Below are 21,255 nucleotides of genomic sequence, written 5' to 3'. Positions count from 1 at the left end.
CATTTCCAAAGTGTCTGTTGAACAGTCAACTTGTTGTCTTAGATGTCTTTAGTGTGAGTACCTTCTAAATTCTGCGAGTCCTGGGAACTAATTTTAGTCTTTACTTTGTTTTCTAATTCCACTGAGGCATGTAGGCACTTTCTGAAAGATAATATTGGTGGCTTTTAATTGGGACAGTTGACACATCAGATAAATCTCTAAATTTGGGGTTTAGTGTGGAATATCATGCTTCTTACCATCTGTTTAGCAAAAATAGTTTTTCTAACAGATAGCCTCACCAAACACTTGATAAACTATCTAGCCCTTTTTCACCTGGCATAATACTCTGTGTACCCAGGCATGTGTTCTGTGGGTGTTTTATACATGTAATATTGAAATCAATATTAGGCCATTATACTAGGCCTAAACACACTTGCTGATTGATTTAGTGCTACTAAATCTGATGAAGCCAACTGCAGAAAGATGTTTGCCCCTATACTGTACCACTCAGACTTCTGCCTTCTGTCCATTCATGCCTTATGTCTTTTGGTCCACAGAAATGCTGTCTGTCAACTTTGGATACAATCTGCTGACATTTATAATCTTGTACAACAACCTTATTCCAATCAGTCTTCTGGTGACATTGGAAGTTGTCAAGTTTACTCAGGCTCTTTTTATAAATTGGGTAAGTAACAAGAATAAATGTATTAAGGTCAGTTTTTGGAAAGTGACTTCAAAGATTTCAGGGTGACTTTTTTTTACTAGATTTTCTGATTGCTTTTCTGATGCAACTTCTGGGACAGGCAGGGAGAAGTTCAGAGGGTTTGCTCTGTATTAGTTCTGTGTTCTACAGGAAATGAAAAGATTTATTTGAAGGAAGGTCCCCTGTGCAAATGATCAGTCTTGCATACTTCTCTCAGCCACAGCAGAGACAAAGACTAGACTTGGAGGTGTGGTGTGTCTGTGTGGTGGGTTTTTTGTGTGGTGTGTGTTTGTTTTTTTTCTTTTGTTTTTAAATCCTGAGGCCGCCCGTAAGGTCACCTCTAGTATGAATCATAGTATTTCTGTAAGGAGATGAGCTGGTAGTGCCTCATGAAACGAAACAGTGGTCCCTTCTGTTCAGTCAAGTTTGACTTCGAAGTATATTTCTCTTCAGATGTGGACCAAAAAATACTGTAGCGGTGTATCTTAAGCTGAACAAAACCAAAAGGAACACCTTGTCTTGATGTGCATGTTAATCCTTGGACTTGTAGTGATTCCTCTAAAATACAAGTAAATAAGGTTTAATTTGTCAGTTCTCTGAGCTGCTTATTATATATTCTTAGAATACCAGGTCAGAAGGGACCTCAAGGTTCATCTGGTCCAGCCTTTTTTGGCAAAAGCATGGTATAGACAAGATGACCCAGCACCCTGTCCAGCTGAATCTTAGAAGTGTCTGGTGTTGGGGAATCTACCACTTCCTTGGGGAGATTACTGCAGTGGCTGATTGTTCTCATAGTGAAAATTTTCCCTCTTTTGTCCGATCAGAAACTCCCTAGGAGTAACTCGTACCCATAGTTTCTCATCTTTTCCATGTGACTCCTTGTAAAAATGGAGTTTGTCTTTGTAGCCACCCTTTAAATACTGGAACATGCTGATGAGTTGTCCCCCAAGCCTTATTTGCTCAAGGCTGAACAGATCTGTTTCTCTCAGCCTTTCCTCATATGGTGTTTTCCCAGTCCTTTGATCATCTTTGTGACCCTTCTCTGGATACTCTCCAACCTGTCCACAATTTTTTTTTTTGTATAGTGGGGACCAAACCAGCATTCACATGTGGTCTGATGAGCACTGAGTAGAGCAGTATCATGACTGTCTCTGCTGCTGATGCCCTTGCTAAAACAACCCAGCATCTTGTTGGCTTTCTTTGTCACAGCAGCATGTTGTTCGCTCATACTGATCTTGTTGTCCAGCAGGACCACCAGGTCCATTTTCCACAGAGCTGCATTCCAGCTGGGTAGATCCCAGGATGTGCTGCTCTCCTGGATTATGTTTTCCCAGGTGCAAGACCTTACACTTATCCTTGCTGAACTTTGCAAGGTTCTTGTTAGTCCGCTCTTCTAGCCTACCCAGGTCGTCCTGCAGGGTGTCTCTCCCTTCCAAAGTGTTCAGTTCACCACTCAGTTTGGTGTCACTGACAAACTTCATCAGGGTACACTCGATCCCATCTTCCAGATCACTTATGAAGATGATAAACAGTGTTGGGTACAATATCAATACTTGGGGGACCCCACTCATGACAGGTTGCCAGTTTGAAAAGGAGCCATTTACCACCACCCTCTGAGTATGGCCTGTCAGCTGATTCTTCACCTGCTGCAGAGAACACTTGTCCAGACCATAACATGTTGAGTGTCCCTAGGAGGTTGCCATGGGAAACTGTATCAAAAGCCTTGGAGAAATCCAGGTAAATAACGTCCACCACTCACCCCTTGTCAACCAAGCAGGTTACAGTGTCATAGAGGGTCATTAGGTTTGTCAAGCACAACTTGCCCCTGGTGAATCTGTGCTGGCTATTCCCAGTCATGTGCTTCAAATGCCCTGTGACAGCCCCAGGAGGATTTGTTCTATAACTTTCCCAGGGACTGAAGAAAGACTGGGACTCTAATCTCCTGGATCCTCCTTTAAGCCCTTCTTGTAGATAGGGATGGCATTAGCCTTCTTCCAGTCTTCTGGGACATCCCTTGATCTCCACTTATGAAAAATTATGGAGAGTGGCCTTGCAATGCTGTCAGCCAGCTCTCTTAACACCCTTGGGTGGGTATTGTTGAGCCCATCGATTTGTAGGGGTCAAGCTCCTGTAATAGTTCCTGTACCAACTCTTCCTTCGCTGACAGTGAGTCTGTGTTTGCATCAGCCTGGGTTTCTTTTCCCAAGGACTAGGGCCCAACAGTGCCAGGAAAGCACTAGCTTAACTAGCTTATTTGAGAAATTGCTTTGTTTTGTGTAGCAGCTGTTTTGTTTACCATCCTGACTAAAAGTAGTGATAGGAGGAGTTGATTTCACAGTGTCACTTAATTTCTTTCCAGTCATGGATGTGGATAGAGTAAATTTAATTGTTTTAACTGAAGACCTATGATTAGTATAGCTAAGGCCTGTTAGAACTTTGTTCTACTGTGGTAAAATCTTATGCTAGAGATGCAATGAAGGAAATTATAACCATCTATAACTGTGTCTAGTTTTTCTCATGGACATGTAGTATGGAGCTATACTTGGGAAGGCAGGTACCCCATTTGGTCTGGGATGCTGTTTGTCTCTCAGGCCTTCAGAACTTCCACCAATGGAATTAAGTCAATCCAGTCAAGTTGGAGCTGACAAAAAAAGAAGACAGGAAAGTTAAGTGTTTAATTTGCATGCCGTAGGTCTAATTTTGCTCTCATTTCAGGACATAGATATGTATTATCCTGAAACAGATACACCTGCAATGGCCAGAACCTCAAACCTTAATGAAGAACTTGGGCAGGTAAGACAACATTTTCTTAACTGTCATGTTTGTGATATGGTCTGAGAAGACAGAAGGTATGAGAGCATGCTGTACAAATCTGCTTTATTCTGTTGCTCTGTGGCTCAGGTTAATGGGGCCTCTTGCCTTTCATTAGTCCAAGTCTTCAAGGTAAAATAGTGAGATATCACAGGATTAAATTCCAGGTCACACAGGCAGTTTTAAGCCTAGAAATGGAATTTTTATTTCTTATGTTAATTCTAAAATGACATTTTCCTCAAGGGTGGCGAAGTGATGCTGTGTGGCTGTCTATACCAGAGCAGAATGTACAGGACTAAGCTGGGCTGATGAGCAGGCCAACAGCCTCAACCTCTGCTCTTAGTTCTTAATGTTTCTGACCACCTCATGGGACATGCAAGTCAAAAAAATGCAGTTCTGCTCCTGACTCAGATTGTGTTCCTGAAAGTTTTTCCACTTTTCTTTTGGGTAAAGAGAACTTATGAATTTGCAGTTGCTGTAAGAGTTTTTTTAATAAATTCTGCAAGTAATATTTTTTCAAAATGGAAAGGCTTCCCAAAACAAGGTTACTGGAAAACACAACTTTGCCATTGGAGTTTTGTAGTACCATCAAGAAATCCTAGCTCTTTTCCTTGACTGCCAGTGGCACATGAACTCAATAATTTGTGTGAATTTGGTGTTGGAGGCACTGTTTGCATGTAAAATACATAATTATTGTGTGCTGCTCAGCAGAATGGTAGTTGGTATTCCTCCTGCTTAATCTGATTGACCTTTTTCTTATGACTGTTAAAATTGGGTTTGTGTTGAGATTGCTTTGATGTGGAATCATCAGCCTCCAAATTATGGTAGTGTTTTTGTCCAAAGTAAACTGTAGTATGTGGCATTATGTATGTTATGGGGCTATGGGCCAACCTGTTGTTTATGTAAGTGCCTTACCTGGTGATTCTATGTAATTAGATGGAATTTTTTGTTTCATTAATTGAATTGTTTGTGGGTGCAGTTTTAAATTTTACAGTAGAATGCTGAATGACTTAAGTTCACCTCAGATGTCTGGGTGATGGAGCCTGTGCAAGTTAGAAGTCAATGCTGTATTCGGAAGGAGTGTAGTGCGCAGCAGAAGAATCACTTAACTACTAGAATAGTGCACTGACTCATAACTGAATTGCAGATATTGAAGAAAAGCTTTTTGCGACTCTAGGCAAAATATTGTGGACTTCAGGTTGGCTAACTCCTGTGTTAGCACCATCCCTTCCTACCCGTTGCTGTTTTAAAATCTTACTGGGTACAGAGGTAAGACAATGTGGAATTTATCTTGCAATTAATTTGTCTGTTGTGACCTACTGAAGGTGACAATCTCGAATCTTCTAATGCTCAAACAAGCTGTGTTGGTGTTGTCTCCAGGTTCTAGCTGAAAGTCACTGGTTTCCATTAAGGGATTATTAGTGTGGGCAGTGCCAACAGTGGCTGCGCATTTCACACTTCAGGATTGCTCATGGCAGGAAACCAGAAAAAGCAGATTGTGTTTGCCTGCAGAATATGGCTTCGACTCACTCTGTTATTCCTTGCACAGTAGTGTTTATTGGTGATAAAATCCCTAGCAAGTTCCTCATGATCTTTGAAACACAGGATTTCTTCAGTGTATTAAGTTTCAGTGATTCAACTATCCTTGTTTTAATTCCCTGTCTCGCTGTTTGATGTTTGTATAGTTGAAAGATTTGGTGAGTATTCAACTAGCACCAGCAAGTACTTCTGTATAGACGACGCTGGAGCCTTTGCAATTGATACCTACTAATCGCATTTGGACATAAAGAAGAAATAATGCTGTTAAATAAAGTAACTTTCCTGATGATTTTATTGTAGCATTGGCAAGACAAACCAAGCTGTAGTAAGCCTGCGTTGGCCAATACTGTGACATTTGAGCCATGTCTCCCAGAATTTCCCTGATGCTTACCCTGTTTTCCACTTTAAATTTTGTTACTTTGTGAGTTGAACATTAGACTTTTTTTTTTGTTCCAGGTAAAATACCTGTTTTCTGACAAAACGGGTACTCTAACATGCAATATCATGAACTTTAAGAAGTGTAGTATTGCTGGAGTGACATATGGGTAGGTATGGCTTTTTTAGCTTAATATGTTCTTATTAATGGTACGTACTTCTATATCAGAACAGGATTAGAACGTTATGTTCTTCCATTTGTATTTTAGTATATTTTGTGGTCCCAGTTAATAACTTTCATTTCAATGTCCTGCAATACTAATTATCAAATGCAAACCTTTACATGAAGCAAAGAGAAATAATTATGGACTTCTTAACCTACCTAATCACAATTTAAGCCAGACATACTAAATAAACTTTGGCCTTTCCAGAGAGAAGATGATGCAGCCCAAGGGTACCAGTTGTCAGTCATGTTTCCTTTAGCTGAACCAGAATTTCATTATAACTATGTACCTGTAATTGTAGTTGTAGAGTAAAATATTCTTTGCACGTGAGAAGAGAACCACGTACTGCTTTTGTTCTGTTTATTTCAAAAGGATCCCTTTGAATCATGCTGCTATTTCATAGCCTTTGGCCTTTTGGGTCTTAAACTAAATACTGCTTTTGCTTAGTTTTCAATGGGTAGTCTTATGATCTCTGTGCAAGTTAGTATTTGAGTTTCATGGTAGCTAAATTAGATACTCAAAAGGCAGAAAACTTGATTCAGATGTATGAACAGCTGAACCCATGGTTTCAGCGTGTGTGTGTGTGTGATGACTCATTGATCTTTGCCTTCTACCTGTTTTTTGGTTCGCAAAGTGGAATAATTTTTTTTTTTTTCCCATTTTTGACCCCTCAGTCACTTTCCTGAGCTGGAAAGAGAACGTTCATCAGAAGACTTCAGGTAAATACATTCTCAGATGTTTGTGTTCTGTATAGCAGAGTGGGGACAAGCTATATAAAGACTGCTTTCCAATTTGGGCCTGAAAGAAGCCCAAAGGAGCAATGTGTTTGAGCAAAATGCTCTTCCAGCAGGAGCCTGATGCACAGCTGGTGGGTGGTGATAGATCTTCTCTTCTGCATAGAGAGATGGTGGGTGGAGGAGAGTGGGGGATAGGCAGTGCCTGGGGTGGCTCGGATACATGCTAATGCAATGCTTATTTATAATTGCAGACAACCAAATTACAAGCTAAGAGTAATCTTCTTTACAGTAACCTTACCTCTAGCTGGAGACTGAATGTTACTCTTCGCAATCACTGAGTTCAAACCTGACAAGCAGAAGAAAAGGAACTACCTTATTAAAATTTTATGTTTTAATAATTAAACTGTGAAAGAGCTTGATACGGAGGTGTCTTGTGTCAAGAGAACCACTCCTCTTTATTCAGAGTCTTAATGAATAGAGGTGATGAGTCTGTCCCATTCCACAGAGAGGAGTGAAAGCCTGGAGGTGTTAAGCAGGTGTCACTGTAGTGTATTCACATTAACAGGGCAGGGGTGAAGAGCTAGAGTGGGCTAATGGTGACTTGGGCAAATATAAGAAAGAAGTCATCTTTTCTCTACTTGGATTCTTCTTTCCCAGTCAGTTCTGTGGAGAGGTTTCTTCCAGGTGTTAATTTGGGGTACTCAAGCTTAAAATCTTCCAGTGATCAACTTGAAACAGATCTGACTGAAGAGACAGAGCTTAGGGATATTGATCTGATTTATTTTAGAAGCAAGTCACCTTGAAATCAGAGTATTTCAAGTACACTTAAAAGCTGCTTCTGCTACATCTGCCCTAGGAAGTGTGACACTTGAATCTTCTCAAATACACTTTTAAGCATAACAATCTTGGGTTTCTTGCTGGTGTTATGAAGAAATTATTGCTTATTTTCAGCTCTTGGTGCATTACTTACATGATGTTTTCACAGTACTTTCAAGGATAGTGCAAGCTTATTTTGTTTTTCCTTTGCTTCCCAACAAAATGGATGAAGTACTAAGATGGAAGTGTTGCCAGTGCTATGTTTGATTATGCTTGTGTTGCTCTGCAGCCAGCTACCTCCTACCAGTGAATCGTGTGAATTTGATGACCCAAGACTGCTGCAAAACATTGAAAATAACCATGTAAGTCGATCCTTTGAATATCATGTCTCTTAAATATACTATTCTAGGCCTCTCTGGAATCGAATGCTAAACAAATCTGCTTTTGTGATCAAATCTGCTATACGGGTGCATCATGCAACCACAGATGCCAGCAGAGTGGGGAGAAATGAAACTACTGAATTAAAGAAACAATGACGTTTATATGGATACCAGCTAGTTGTGAAACATCCTGAGATATACTAGTGTATATGGAAGATAGTATCTTGTACTAAATTAAGGTAGAAACTGTGATTCTTTAAAAGAAAAACTACTTGGATGTTTCAAACATCCATACTGTTAAAATACCACTTGAAACAGTAATTCAGGACATCGCAAGGTCATACTGGTGTGAGACCTGCTGTAAAGGCTGCCAATGTTGGGAATTCTGTTTGCGTAAAGTATGTGAAAGATGGGACTTAATTGCAAGCTTAAGCTTAGCCTAAGACTTAGTGTTAGTCATCTTGTCTAACTGTTTGTCCTAAAGGGTCTTAGTCCTTAGGAAAGTGTCAGTTCATTGCTTACTCAAACCCTGCAGCTATAAAGTGTCTGACTAGACACCAGATGATTTAAGTTATTTGTGAAAAACATGACATCCCCCACCCAGTTCTGCAGAAGCTGTATCGCAGAGCAGCATCTGAGCATTGGCAAGTGCAAACTTGAGTGACAAATTCAGTTAGCTAATTGTTCTCATTAGTATTGGACTGGGCTGGTTAAGTTTATACAAGCATCTAAAATGTAGTTACACCGTATTGTTTGTGTGCTGCAAAGCTTTGCTTTCTGTTTTGCTTTACGTTACTGAAAGAGTTGAAATGCAGCATATGGTGTAAATGCCTGAAGGAATGTTTAATTACTTTGTATGTCACTGAATACTCCTCAGGGTGATAGAGCCTGAAGATGGCTCCTGTGCTCCAACCTTCAGGATGCTGGCCCCTCCAGGCCAATATACTGGTTTCCTGTGTGGCCTTTGTAATCATCTGCACTGGGAAAACTCCTGACTGCCCATCACTTGCAGCCAAGATTTGGCTTGCCTCTTGTTAGTGTTCTGTTAGTTTATATATGGCTACAGTTAGGCAGTTGCTGACTCCAGGTACTCATTTTGGATGGAAGGCTACTCGTGTAGGTGCAGGCTACAGATCACGTGTGTTTGAGCAATTTCTCGCTGTGTGTTGCTCTAGCCATCTATACAGAAAAGTGCTTTGGAATATTTTAATAGTCAACAGAAAAGGCTTGTATCAAATGACCTGTGATGTGGAGTTTCTTATCTAGCCTTAAGAAGACTCTGTAACTTTGGGATATCTCAAATTCTTTGACCTTCTCTGTGTCAAACTTCTCCTTTGGGATATACAATGAATATTTACTGTTGGAGCAGGCAAATAAAGGATTTTGGTAGCTTCCGTAGCTGTTACTCTGTCTAGACAGCTCAGGTAGAAGTCTGTTCTTTACATGCGTTCAGGTTTCTTTTTGGCTGGCAACTTGAACAGAAAAGCATTGTTTTCATTGTCCAGCTGACTGTTGGCTGAGAACACTGAGAAGTCAACTATCAGTCAGTTGGGAAACTTTTGGCTGATAAGACTTACGATGTACCTTGTGTAGGCCAAAGATGTCTCTTGGAGCCTGATTGTGCTGGAAGGCTGGATGCCACCCACTGACAAGTGGTGGTTTAGCACAAGACACCAGAATGCAAGGACTACATCTGATAGTTTGCTTAGGAAGTTCAGATCCATTTGTTGAACTGCATCAAGTGACATGAGGCCTGGATTACAGGGTAGTGGGATGGTGGAGATATGTGTGTTTCCAGCCCATTAGCTTTCTGCAGTAGGTCAGCTGTTAAGGTGTATAATCTGCATCCTTCTACCTGAAACTCCTCAGTGTCTTAGTTACTATAGCTTGTAGATAGCTGTGGATGCCATTTACAGATGTCTGATGATCTCCATTTAGGGAACTGAGGTGATAAAACTGAAGTGTTCTAGCACAAGCTGCCTTGTGGGGTTAGATGGTGCTGTACTCAGCTGGGCAATAAATTCCCTTAAAGCATTTGCCCTTCTGCAGCTGAAGCTGTCAACGTGACATCTCTCACGAACATTCAATAAGTGCTTATTACTCTGGTCTTGAAGATTTTTATTTTGTTTTTCAAGCTGGTTGCAAGTGTTAGTTTAAAGCTGTCTCAGTGCCAAGTAATTTTCTTTCCAGGTTGAAAATATGAAGTGATGTACTTGTCCTCATGAGACTGTCTTCCATCTGCTAGGAAGATTTTTAAACTCCTGTATCACCTTTAAATTTTATAGCTCTTCTGGGCCACTGGTGTGTAAGGACTGACTGATGGCCAGGTCCACTCTTGAGGAACAGTCGAAGAATTATTGCCCTGTAGGAAATGTTCCAAGGAAAAATAACTTGTCTCGAAAACATGTGGAGGTTTCTCTTGGCTTCTCTGGGATTTTGATGTGGAAGAAAGTACCTAGGTTTGTCTGCCTGTGGTTTTTCCTCATAACAGCTTCTGTTGGATGAACGGTGCAGCTGTGCCAAGATTATGATGCGGTGTTGTTTCTATGGGGAAAACAGCATGAAGTTTTATTAGGAACAGAAAAGAGTTATTTCCTAAGATTTAAAAGAATTGTCAATATGCTAGATGGCCTTAATATTGGTGCTTGTGAGTTGCACACATGCTGTGGACAAACTCAGCATGGAGATGCAACCCTGTGTGGTGTGGGTTTGTTCTTTATGCTGTTGACATGAGTGCATGGAATGAGGTAAAGAAGTTAAAGAACTGAAACTTGGATCTTATCCTAGACTCCTGTCTCACTGGGTTCTCTCTTGACTTCCTCTCCTAATTCCAGTTCACATACGAACTTTTTTCTGTGGCCCCCAAATTACCACTTGGGCAAGAAACAGCAAGCACGTGGTGCAGCTGCAGACACAAGAATTGGTTCGTTGAATATATGTGATGAGTATTTTAGCAGCTGGTGAGGCAGAACAGGTAACTTGTATTCAAGTTGCGGCTTTATCTCAGTGGAAGTGTTTGTTTTGATCTCTACAATTTGTCTGCTTATTTTTGTGAAGTGTGTGGGGACTGAGTCTTTTATCCTATTGGTCTTTGTTGAAATGGTTGCTCTGAGCAGCTGATTCTTAATTCCTTAGGAAAGCAGAACAAATAAAGCATATCAAAACTTACTGGGATGAAAAACTGGAATTTAAATTCCAGTAGGGGGAAAATACATTCAGGTGATGAGAATGTCTGGGAAGCTTTAGTTCAGAAAGTAACTGTTGCCTGAAAACTGTCTGAACAATGTTTTACAGCTCACAATTAAATTGTTATAGCTTGGCAGGATCTATCTTTCACTCTTGTGCTTTTACCCTTATTATGCACGGGACTTTGGAACTTTTTTTTTCTCAAGTACAAGGCAGTATCTCTATAGGTTACATGTCAGTAGTTTTAGACAAGGTAAACTTGCATTTAATTCTATTCAAATGCTGGTAAATGTGTTCTCTGAGTTTCTTTTGGAAATATTTGAATCTTCTCCCGCCTTACCAGCTTCACTCATCTGGAGGTACCCAACGTGGCTGAGTCCTCACACTGTTCTCCAGACAGTTTAACAAACAAACCGGTAGGAATTTAATATATTTTTAAGACAGTCATAGTTCTCCATGGTAACAAAGTAGATAAGAATTTTAGTAGCTGTTGTTGGGAGAATGTGCCATGTTTATGTCAAGTAATAAGATCAAGTTGTTAGGCTGTGCCTTAATATCCCATTGGCCATTTTTAGGCCATTTGCTCAAAAACCTCTGTCCTGCTCATCTGGGAATATTGTGAATGGAGATACTGATATGATACTGCTACAGATAAAAGGAGTTATGGATAAATATCTTTAACTTCGCGTGCAACTTCCGTGTGATTTTTATTAGGCTGTAAACAGCTCAAATAATGCAGTTCTGTCTTGAGAATGAGGAGACCCAGATAAGGACATGGGTGACAAAGCACAGATATGTAGCTCTGTGGAGTGCAGCTTCCTCCCCAAAAGGATGAGTTTCGACTCAGTATTTTGTTCCCTCTGAATACGGGAGAACACAAAGGGATGAAAACTTCTGATACAGCTTTATGACCAGTGGTCCATGCCCTGCCTGATAATGGATAATGCTGTGGCTTCTAGGTGGGGAATCTTTGCTTTCAGTGTAGATAATGCTTTGTCTATAACAATCCAGAGACTGCTTCCAAGAAGATGGGACTTTGTCTCGTTGTCTGTAGTTCTCAGCTTGTAGGGGCAGCGTGCAAAGGAAGTTTAGCCAGCGTGGTATGTTGCTGATGTAGGTGGTTTTACACCCAGGTGTTCCATGGATCTTTGGAAAATACATGAAGAAAGAGGAGCCATAGCTTTTACCTGGAGCTGTTGGCACACAGGGAGAAAAATGAGGGGAGAAGGCACTTGGAATGAGAGCTGCCTGTGGACAGATGAACAAGAGACTAAAATATGCAAACTTTGTTCCTGCTACAGACAAATAAAGGAGGAAGAATTGGGGGAAAGAAATAGAGCTGAGCTTAACAAATGAGCAGGCAAGGAATGTCTTGCAGATAGAGTTGCTTTCACAGAGGAAAATAAGAAATAAAGCAGAATCAGTTAGTGTGGGACTTCTGTCTTATGCTGGAGTTAAGCTTGGCATGGTGCAAGGGAAGTATTGCTACAGAAGCCATTAATGAATTTTCTGTTCACAGTTCTGAATCAGAAATTGCAATTCTCTATTTGGATTCATGCCAGTGCAATAAATATTGTCAGTGCAGCAACAATATAGAAGGGAAACAAATGACAGCTGTGTGGAGGAGCTGATGTGATAAGCTGGGCCTCTGTCTGGTTATTTCGTGCTGTAGGACTGGAAGATTGCCATGTAATCCATTGTGAGCTGTGAAAATACCAAGTCAGCAATAAATTACATTGCTGGCTTGAAAGCAGAAATGTATACATAGGGAGGATTAAAATCTGTGACACTACTGGAGACAGGTTTATTTCCAACTGATAGACGCTTTCATAGTGTGTGTTCTAAGGGGGTAGGTGATACCTGTGTGAGAAGGACGTGAGTTCTGCAGCAGCGGATGCTGAAACAGGAGTCTGGCAGGCTGTGCGTTTTGAGATGGAGTTGTAACTTCCATTGCTTTCACTGGAAATAATGAAGCAACAGTAACCTCCTGATGAGTAATTTACTGGAGACTTAACATTTTTCTCACTACTCTGATTATATTCTGTCTGCTTGTTTTATTGAATGCAGCCTCTGCACTCCAGCATGTCAAGAGTTACAACTGTTATTTTAGTGGCATGTGACCATTCGGTTCAGAGATTTCAATATGCAGAGATGTGTGAAACCGTTATTTTGAAAATATGCATGACAAAGTACATGAAATAAAGCAAGGATATAAGTATTGCATCCTCAGTCTTTTCACTACATTTTTTCTGATATGCTTTTTGTTCATACATGTTAACACAATGTTTACCAGCTGACATTGCTTTGTGGCTTTCATAGTAATTTACTTGCTACTAGTGCCCCCTTGCTATTGCCAGTACATCTTTCTGTTGTCTAAGTATGTGAGTTATGTGTACCATATGGAAACAACAAACTCTAGTATTTTTCCTTATTCTTGGTCTGGTCCCTGAAACAGGACCCAAGATAGGAAGCAAACAAACAAACAAACCCTTTGTTTTTATTTTTGTCACATAGCTTGGCTTGTGGAGAGAAGCATTAACAAGTCTGAGAGCCAGTGGTGAATGCTGCTGGCTTAATGGTGAAGTTGCATTTTATATTAAGTGACATTCTAAGTGGGAAATGGAGGATTCTCTATTGTCATAGTAGTTCAATGTGGTGAAGGGGTTTTATAAAGTAACTGTGTGCCGCATTTTGGATAGTAGTATCACATATGTTTAGAAAAATACATGTAATAAAAGTCTTGCATCAGTGGGGTTTTGGTGGGGTGTAGTTTTCACTTGAAAAAGTTTCATTTGAACCTAGCAGGGCTTTCTGCTGCTGTGAAACTTTCTGATGTACACTAGCAGAATAAATTCTGTAGAAGCATCTTTGAATTAGCTGTTTAAAAAAAAACGAAAAAGAAACAAAAAAACAACCCTGGGACTGGAATCTTGTAGGATTCTTCTCCATCTGAGCTTGGTTTTAGTATTACGATAGTGGGGTTTTGGCTTGACATTATGCTAACAGCTCTTGTAATGCTCTTGATTTTGTAATCGCTCTGTTATGACAGAGTATATACAAAATATGCTATGCTAATAAAAACTAGGTGATATTTTAATATGCACAAACTCTGAGAGTTCACGAAGTCTGCTTAAGGCTTTAGCGAAGGTAGAACTGCTGAGTTCTGTCTGACTCAGCCCCGGAGCAGACGGCTGCTGTGACATAAGATTTTGATGCTACCAGCTGTGGATGTTACAGATATAGCAGAGCTGGGCGAGGGAAACGTGTTCACTTCAGCTGTTTCAGCCAAGTGCCTTAAAGATCCGTGTGATGTGTTGATGGAGATCCTATGGCAGGTTGGGAGCTGGGCAGCTGAGCACCATTGCTGACTGCTATGGGACTGGAAATGCTGGGCCAGAGGGAGGAGGAGTGCAAAGGAGGGCAGAATGGGACGGGGGAATAAATTTCAAATCACTATAGCCATACTTGCCAGAATTTGGTGACCGGAGGCTTGTGACCAACTACCATGGCATCTTCACAGAGTCATATAGCTGATTTCTCTTTAAGCACTTGAGGATGGCTGGTGACTGCAGTCTGTGAATAGGGCTTTATATTGTGTGTTCTTATGCTAAATGTGTAGGGATTGGTCAGATTTCTGCTTGGCTGGATGATGTATTCCTGTGGAAAAGCACATGATGTGGCCTTGTACTGGCTGATCAACTGTTGCCAGCTCTGGATGTTAATTGTTAATCACTAAGGGTGCAGTTGAAATGAGTTTAATTCTGGTGTGTTTACTGTCCATCTCTTGGAAGTTGTGTAAGCTACCAAAGCAGTAGTTCCTGTTACTTGATTATTATCAGCATCTTGTGACAGACATCTTTGCCTATATGAAGCTTGGGGTGCTACAAAATGAATGCTTTTATATTTTTGGAGATGAGGGAATGTTCTGGCTTCCTGGCTTTTTGTCATTTGTGAGACCTTTATCATTAGCACTCTGGTTCATTAATGATGGCCCTTAACTCTGCTGTATTGATGTCCTTGGACCAAGACAGCTCCTATAGAGAACATAATACTTTTTGTTTGTTTGTGGTACCTAAGAGGCCATCTTATGTTGGTGAACAGCTGCCTCTGTCTGTGTCTAGTACTAAACCTGACTCTCCTGCTGTCCTGTCTAGCCCACTGCTGTGCACATACAGGAGTTCCTGACTCTGCTGGCTGTGTGTCACACTGTTGTTCCTGAGAGACAAGGAAATAAAATAATCTACCAGGCTTCCTCTCCAGGTTGGTTGTTGCTTTCTTTTTTTGGGAGGGAATGAGTGAGGGAGTAGATGGAAGGAAGGTCCAGAAATTTCTGTCAAGGTCATTTATTTTGAAAGCAAGATGTCCCCCTGATCCTAGCAGTAGATCTGGTATCTACCATCATCAGTGCACGCTACTATTAAATTCCTTCTACAAACCTGCTAAGTCCATGGTGTTTCTTTAGAGGTAGGCTGAGCTTATGATCTGTTCTGCTCTCATGGGATCTTCTAATCTGGTCTTTGTGTTAGGGGTGCAAAGTAGAAATAAAACTTGCACTGCATAGAGCTGATCTATGGAAATACTGATTTGTTTCTGTATGAACAGTTACTTGCTGTATTTGGTATAACTGCAAACTGGTTTTATTGATTTAGTAGCTTCCCATCTTGTTCTATGCAGATCCAAGGTACTGATACATGACACAGTACAGCCAAGAGCAGAGTCCTGGCCGTGTTTGGGCCTGCCCTTAGCCCATTTCTTCTTCCTTTCAGGTAGCACAGAGGATATTGAAGGAGGTAGACAGGGCCAGAATGCAGAACAGCAGGGTCCTGTTCCCCATCAAATTTATCTCTGTTACTGAGAATGTTTCTGGAATTACTGTGGTGATGTATTGAGTGATGAAGCAGCATGACTTATGTCTTAGAGTGTCTGAGGAGTCAGGTGAAGAGCCCATGTCAAACAGCTCTCGTCAGTGCTCTTGAACTGTGAGGATAGTAAGAGTGCTGTAGAGACACGAGGTTTCTTGGAGTTGAACACTAAATCCACCAATGTGTTTGTGCCTAATGCCACTTGTTCCTCAGGGCTTTATAACTACCTGTTACAGGTAGAGGTGTTGGCTCTGGTTTCAGCTCTGCTATTTGAGCTTTTAATGACACTATATAGTTCAGTCTCCAGAAGACAGTCCTGTATTTCCATAGCACCTGAATTTACTGCATTTACTGCAGGAAATAGATTAAATGCATGTTGTAGGAATTTAGAGTAATATAGCTTTGATCTTGCTTTCAGAACTGGTATACTTCCCATTTTTCATGTAGAAAAGTATGGCTCCTCCACAACAATAGAGTTTAATGCTTTGGTAGTTACAGGATATTTTATACTTTGAGCATGGTTTTTGTGTAGTTGATATTGCATGGCCTTTTTAGGACTAAAATATCAATGTTCTTGGTGAAGTGTGTGCAGAGCTACTCTAGCAGCCCTACAGATGGGGGAGTATAAGGCAAAGGGGCCTTCTGTGTTTTGGCAGCATGACATATTTAAGTGTGGGCTTTGCAGGCCTGTTCTACACACCAATTTCAATTTAAACATTTCTTGTGTTGGCAGATGAAGGGGCATTAGTGAAAGGAGCAAAAAAACTTGGTTATGTCTTCACAGCACGGACTCCGCATTCAGTTATCATTGATGCGGTAAGTAGCAGACGTGCATAGCACATACTGCCAAGGTCCTGCAGAGTGTGGATGTGTCCTGGGTGGTCCCCGTGAGTTCCCCTTTACGGAGCCTTTAAGAGTGCTACATGCAAAACGCTTTTGCAGACTGGGAGAAGTTGTATTACTTCATATTTAGATGCAAAAGTCCTCTGCCCTTTTGTGTGATATGGGCAATCACAAGTTTCAAGTTTATATGGGAAATGACAGCAGTTATGACTGAAAAATATTTCCATTGTCTGGAAAACACAGATGAGCACACTCAGACCAGAAGGAAATTCATATGTCTGTCTGGGAGATTTTTATAACTTATGTTTAACGGTTACTGTACTTCTAAATGTTTGATTTCATATATTAAAATGTAATTTGTCTTTTGAGTAAGATCTTCTGTAGATGATATATCTACTTACCAAGCTCTGTGTGGAGGGGTTAATGGATTAGAGTTGACACAGGTGGTCTCAAACTCATGCGAATGCATTCTGACTTAGGTTGCAGTGTAAGCTAAGGTGGCTCCAGGTTGGACAGACGTAACTAAGATGAGGACTTTGTCTCTGGAACACATAGTAGGGTACTTATTAAGAATAATGGATGTATTCTTATCCTTCCTCTCAGGTGTGTTCACTTTCAAGTTTCTTGGTACACTGCCAAGCTAAGCACGTAAAACATGTATCTTTGTAGGACTTGTCACCATTTTTTTTACAGCTACTCAGGAAACTGCTGTTTAGTTTAAGGGAAGAGTGTAGGATGAGCAGTGTAATCTACAGTTAGCTAGGCTCTTCTCTGCAGGAAGACCCAGGTTCATCTCACCTAGTTCCATAGTCCTTATCCATACCAGGTTGGGAGCATGGTCAGTCTGTAGCCAGCAATAAAAGCTGTCACTCCCAGGGGTTCCTGTCTCTCCTCCTTGGCCACATTAGTGGCTGCACGTGGAACACAGGTTGGAGATGGCTTTTGGTCTTGAGGGTATTGCTAAATTGATACGTGCTTCACAGGATGTAACTCAGCACTGCAATTAGATTTTGTTACAGCCTTTTCTTTAACGATGTGCTACAAATACTACTGGAGTTCTGAGCCTCCCCTAACTCCCACTGCTCCCTCCATCTGTCACACAACAGGAATGGCACAGACAAGGCATTTCTAAATCCTTTTACTTGCTTGGGTTGCTTGTGCTGAAGCCCAGCAAACAGTTGTTGCCAATAACAGGATTTACTCCTCAGTTAAGCATTTTTGACCATTAAAAAGTGTAATCTAATGTTCTTGTAAATTCAAGTAACGGAAATACTATGGCAGTTCAGACAAAGGTTATTGTAATACCAAATCTGATGGCATGTTTATTCTAACTTGGAATAATTCTCTGTCTGTAACATGTTTCTTAGTTGATAGCTGTTAGGAAGTAAATATGCAGCTTAACTTTTGAAGTGTGCTTATCCTTCTACAGTAAGATTAGTTCCTTGAGATGGTGTAAAAATAGTACATGGAGGATGCCACAATTTTAGTTATTAAAGTAAGATTAGAATGCTTCATTAAGTAGGGCTCTGCATCACTTTTACCATGAGAGGGAGCTATTACCACATTTTATTCACACTAGACTCTGTAAACAAAGGTGTTTTAACCAACTTGCCTGTTTACAGAGGAAAGAATATACTGCAAATCATACTTACAATACTACGTGCTTTCTTTTGTAGCTGGGAAAAGAAAAAACCTTTGAAATTCTTAATGTGCTGGAGTTTTCCAGGTAAGTTTTCCTCTGATATACTAAATGCAGGGGAACAAGAATACGACTTTTGTGAGTCTGTTATCTAGAATAAAAAGATTCAGCTGATGCAATGAAAAAGCTGAACTTCCTTAATTTTGTCCTGCTCCTCCATCCCCCTAGTTTCCAATACAGGACTGACAGCTGCTTGCAGACTGGTGGCTGTTGGCAGATGGGCATGAAAATCTCCCCTGCTGCTCCAGCTCCATTGACTTTGAGAAGTTGCTGCCCTGAAGTGTCATTCTGTGTCTCACTGATTTCTTGATGTTACTTGTGTACTTCAAGAACATGCCTTGAGATTCAGACTGCACTCTTCTAGTGCTTCTGTATGTTAATTGGTTTTGATTGGGTGAAATCTACAATAAGAGGGCTTTTTGGTGCCCCTTAAGCCATGAAAAACTAAGCAGTGTGGGCACTTAAACCTTACAGGATAGTTAGGATGGGCACTGCTTGGGTAGCAAGAAGCCTTGTCTTATAAATTGTGCCCCTGAATCACTGGACAACATTAAAGGTTTGTTGGTTGATAAAGTTTTGCCAGTTTGGGTGGTGTTAGTCAGCAGGCTTTTCTGCTGTTTTTTCTACTCTTACTGTGGCTTAAAGTGTTGATGTCTTGTTTTCTGCCCTCTAAATTATCTAGTTCTGCTTTAAAGAAGTATGTAAAAATAGTCAGGGAAGATTTGGGTAGGTGGCTTTTCTTGTGTCCTGCCTTACTTTGAACATTGTTCTTGATTACCTTCCCCTTTTCAACTAGATACTTGCACTAATGGGACAATATCTAAAACAGTGCTAGTAAAGTTCTTCAGGGTTTCTGACAAGTTGACCAATACCCTGGTGTCTACAGACAGGTGTCTGTAGCCTACATGCAGCACTGGTAGAAGATGCTGTTGTAATTCTTTCCCGTGGTCTCAACTTCCCTCTTGACCAGTGAGGGAGCTCCTGTAATTAGATTTCAAAAAGCATGTGGAAGTTTCTCAGTGACACTGTCTTGCTGCAGAACTTCTGGGCACAGATAACTGCTGTGCTTCTAGACTTTCTTCAGAAAGTCTCAGAAAGGGTTGTGTTCTGTATGATCATACATGCCAACAGCTTAGTTCCTTACACACAGCTCTTGTGCTCTGAAAATGGGTTATATTTCCCAGAGCAACTTCAGAGGAGGAGGAGGAAGATTGCTCTGCATTGATCTATTTGTACATACTGGCAAGAAAGGAATGAGGAGGGACGATACTACTTAGCTCTCCTTTTGTTAAGGAAAGAATTATAGTTATAGATAATTTCTTCTGAATATGAAAACACATGTTTTCAGGGTTGTCTTGGTGACAGTTGATTTGCTTTTCTCTGCCTCTTAGCTGCTGATTTTTTTTCTAGTGGCTCTTTTAGAGAAAGTGTTTAAGATCAATTTTGACATTTATCAAACAAAAAGCCTCCTTGCCTACCTTCCTTTCTTAAAACTCTGTATGCTACAGTTCACCTTTGTTTTAAAAATATATCCCAAACCTGACTATCTTGCTATGCCACCCTGCTCAGGGGGTCTAACTTTTTTACATAATGCAAACTCTGTAGTTCTGATTAGACCAATAAAAAGAACCTATAGGGAGGCAAAGAGCTGATCTGTACCTTGATTCCTTTCTATGACATTTTAGCATTCCTTTGAGTTAGAAGTTAAATAACTGCCTAATAACTAACCTGGATGGTTAGTTATTTCGATACCTGTAATAAATATGCATTCAGCCTTAATGATTCCATTTCTAACCTGAGTCCCCAGAACAATTTTACTTGAGAAATAAGGAAAAGCTGAGAATAAATGTGACTTCTGCTTCTTTCAAGAGGATTTTCATGCCATCTAGTTCTTTCTCAATTTTTTCCAAATGTTTGCTCACACTGGTGTGCAAGTCTGTTCTGGTTGAATGCTCACCAATAGGGCTGAAACTGGAAGTGGACAAATTTTAGCATTTCTCTTTGCTGTCAAGGAATACGGGGTCTTAAGTTATTGCTGTTACATCTCACCTGATCTCAGATGCACTAAACACATCTGAGAATATTCACTGGCTAGAACTTGACTTGCTTGGCATCACTGTGACTAATGAAAGCAAGTGTTTTTCTTTCAATAGCAACAGGAAGAGAATGTCGGTGATTGTTCGAACTCCAGCAGGAAAACTACGTCTCTACTGCAAAGGGGCTGTAAGTAATTATGCTACCTAATGGAGAACTAACACTACCAGTTATTGTTTCCACAGCTGTGGCTGATACTGGCATTTTGTCTCATACATCCATAATACCTGTTGGCTTTCTGTTTAGGGCCAGGTGATTTAGATCTGTCATTCCTCCCCTGACTCTTTCTGCAGGCAGGAGTATTTCTGGGCTTTCAGCTAACCTGTTGAAATCCTGAAACTAATGGGAGCAGAACCTTTCACTTATGCAAAGGCAGGATTTCACCCAGCTGTGCAGCAGCAGTTCAGGAGCTTGACTAAATGCTGTTGTCTGAATCTGTAATACTAAAATCTGTTCTCAAGTGGTTGGCTCTTGATCTGGCTCTTCCATCTCTGCACCTGCTGTTATTTGTCATCATGACTTGCACCATGTTGTGCTTCTGTCTTCGCTGACAAGAGCAATAACTTACGAAGTATAAAGGCTGCAAACCAACATTGGCCACAGCCGGAGTGTGGTTCTGATTTCAATGGAAAACAATGCAGGTGGCTTTTTGCAACTGGGAGAACTATTTCTGACTTCTGTAAGAATCTGATTTACTTGACCTTGTCATGACATTGATCTGCGTGCACTGGTCTGTTGCTTCAGTTTAACTCCCCTGGTTTGATTTAGAAGTGCTGGCTTTGTGCTGGTGTGGTGGGAGTGAATTAAGCCCACTCTTATGGTGTGGTATTTCAACATTGTATGCTTAGTAGGATCGCACAGATCTGCAGCTCCTTATTGCCAGTGTTCACACTGTTTCTTGGAGTGCGGCACTGGAAGGGATGGAGAATGGGCAGAGTTCATAGTAAAAAGCTTTATGCCATCTTCTGTATGAGCAGACTCAAATGTCTAACAGAACAAAAGGCTTA

At 40.7% G+C, this 21,255-nt stretch overlaps 1 protein-coding gene across 8 annotated transcripts in view; it reads left to right on the top strand.

Annotated features, from left to right (window-relative positions):
• Positions 1-21,255, top strand: part of ATP8A2 (ATPase phospholipid transporting 8A2) — a 340,707-nt gene that overhangs the window by 67,436 nt on the left and 252,016 nt on the right. For all 8 annotated transcript variants that reach the window (XM_065050318.1, XM_065050316.1, XM_065050290.1 and 5 more), the window contains 9 exons: positions 537-664; positions 3,398-3,475; positions 5,489-5,577; positions 6,306-6,350; positions 7,474-7,546; positions 14,905-15,010; positions 16,346-16,428; positions 18,132-18,181; positions 20,308-20,377. In XM_065050318.1, the coding sequence (XP_064906390.1) occupies positions 537-664; positions 3,398-3,475; positions 5,489-5,577; positions 6,306-6,350; positions 7,474-7,546; positions 14,905-15,010; positions 16,346-16,428; positions 18,132-18,181; positions 20,308-20,377 (722 nt within the window). The remainder of the gene's footprint in view (positions 1-536; positions 665-3,397; positions 3,476-5,488; positions 5,578-6,305; positions 6,351-7,473; positions 7,547-14,904; positions 15,011-16,345; positions 16,429-18,131; positions 18,182-20,307; positions 20,378-21,255) is intronic.

The sequence above is a fragment of the Columba livia genome, chromosome 1 (assembly GCF_036013475.1).
Source record: "Columba livia isolate bColLiv1 breed racing homer chromosome 1, bColLiv1.pat.W.v2, whole genome shotgun sequence".
Lineage (NCBI taxonomy): Eukaryota > Metazoa > Chordata > Aves > Columbiformes > Columbidae > Columba > Columba livia.
The sequence above is the reverse complement of the archived record's forward strand: the minus strand, read 5'-3'. Positions and strand labels throughout refer to the sequence as shown.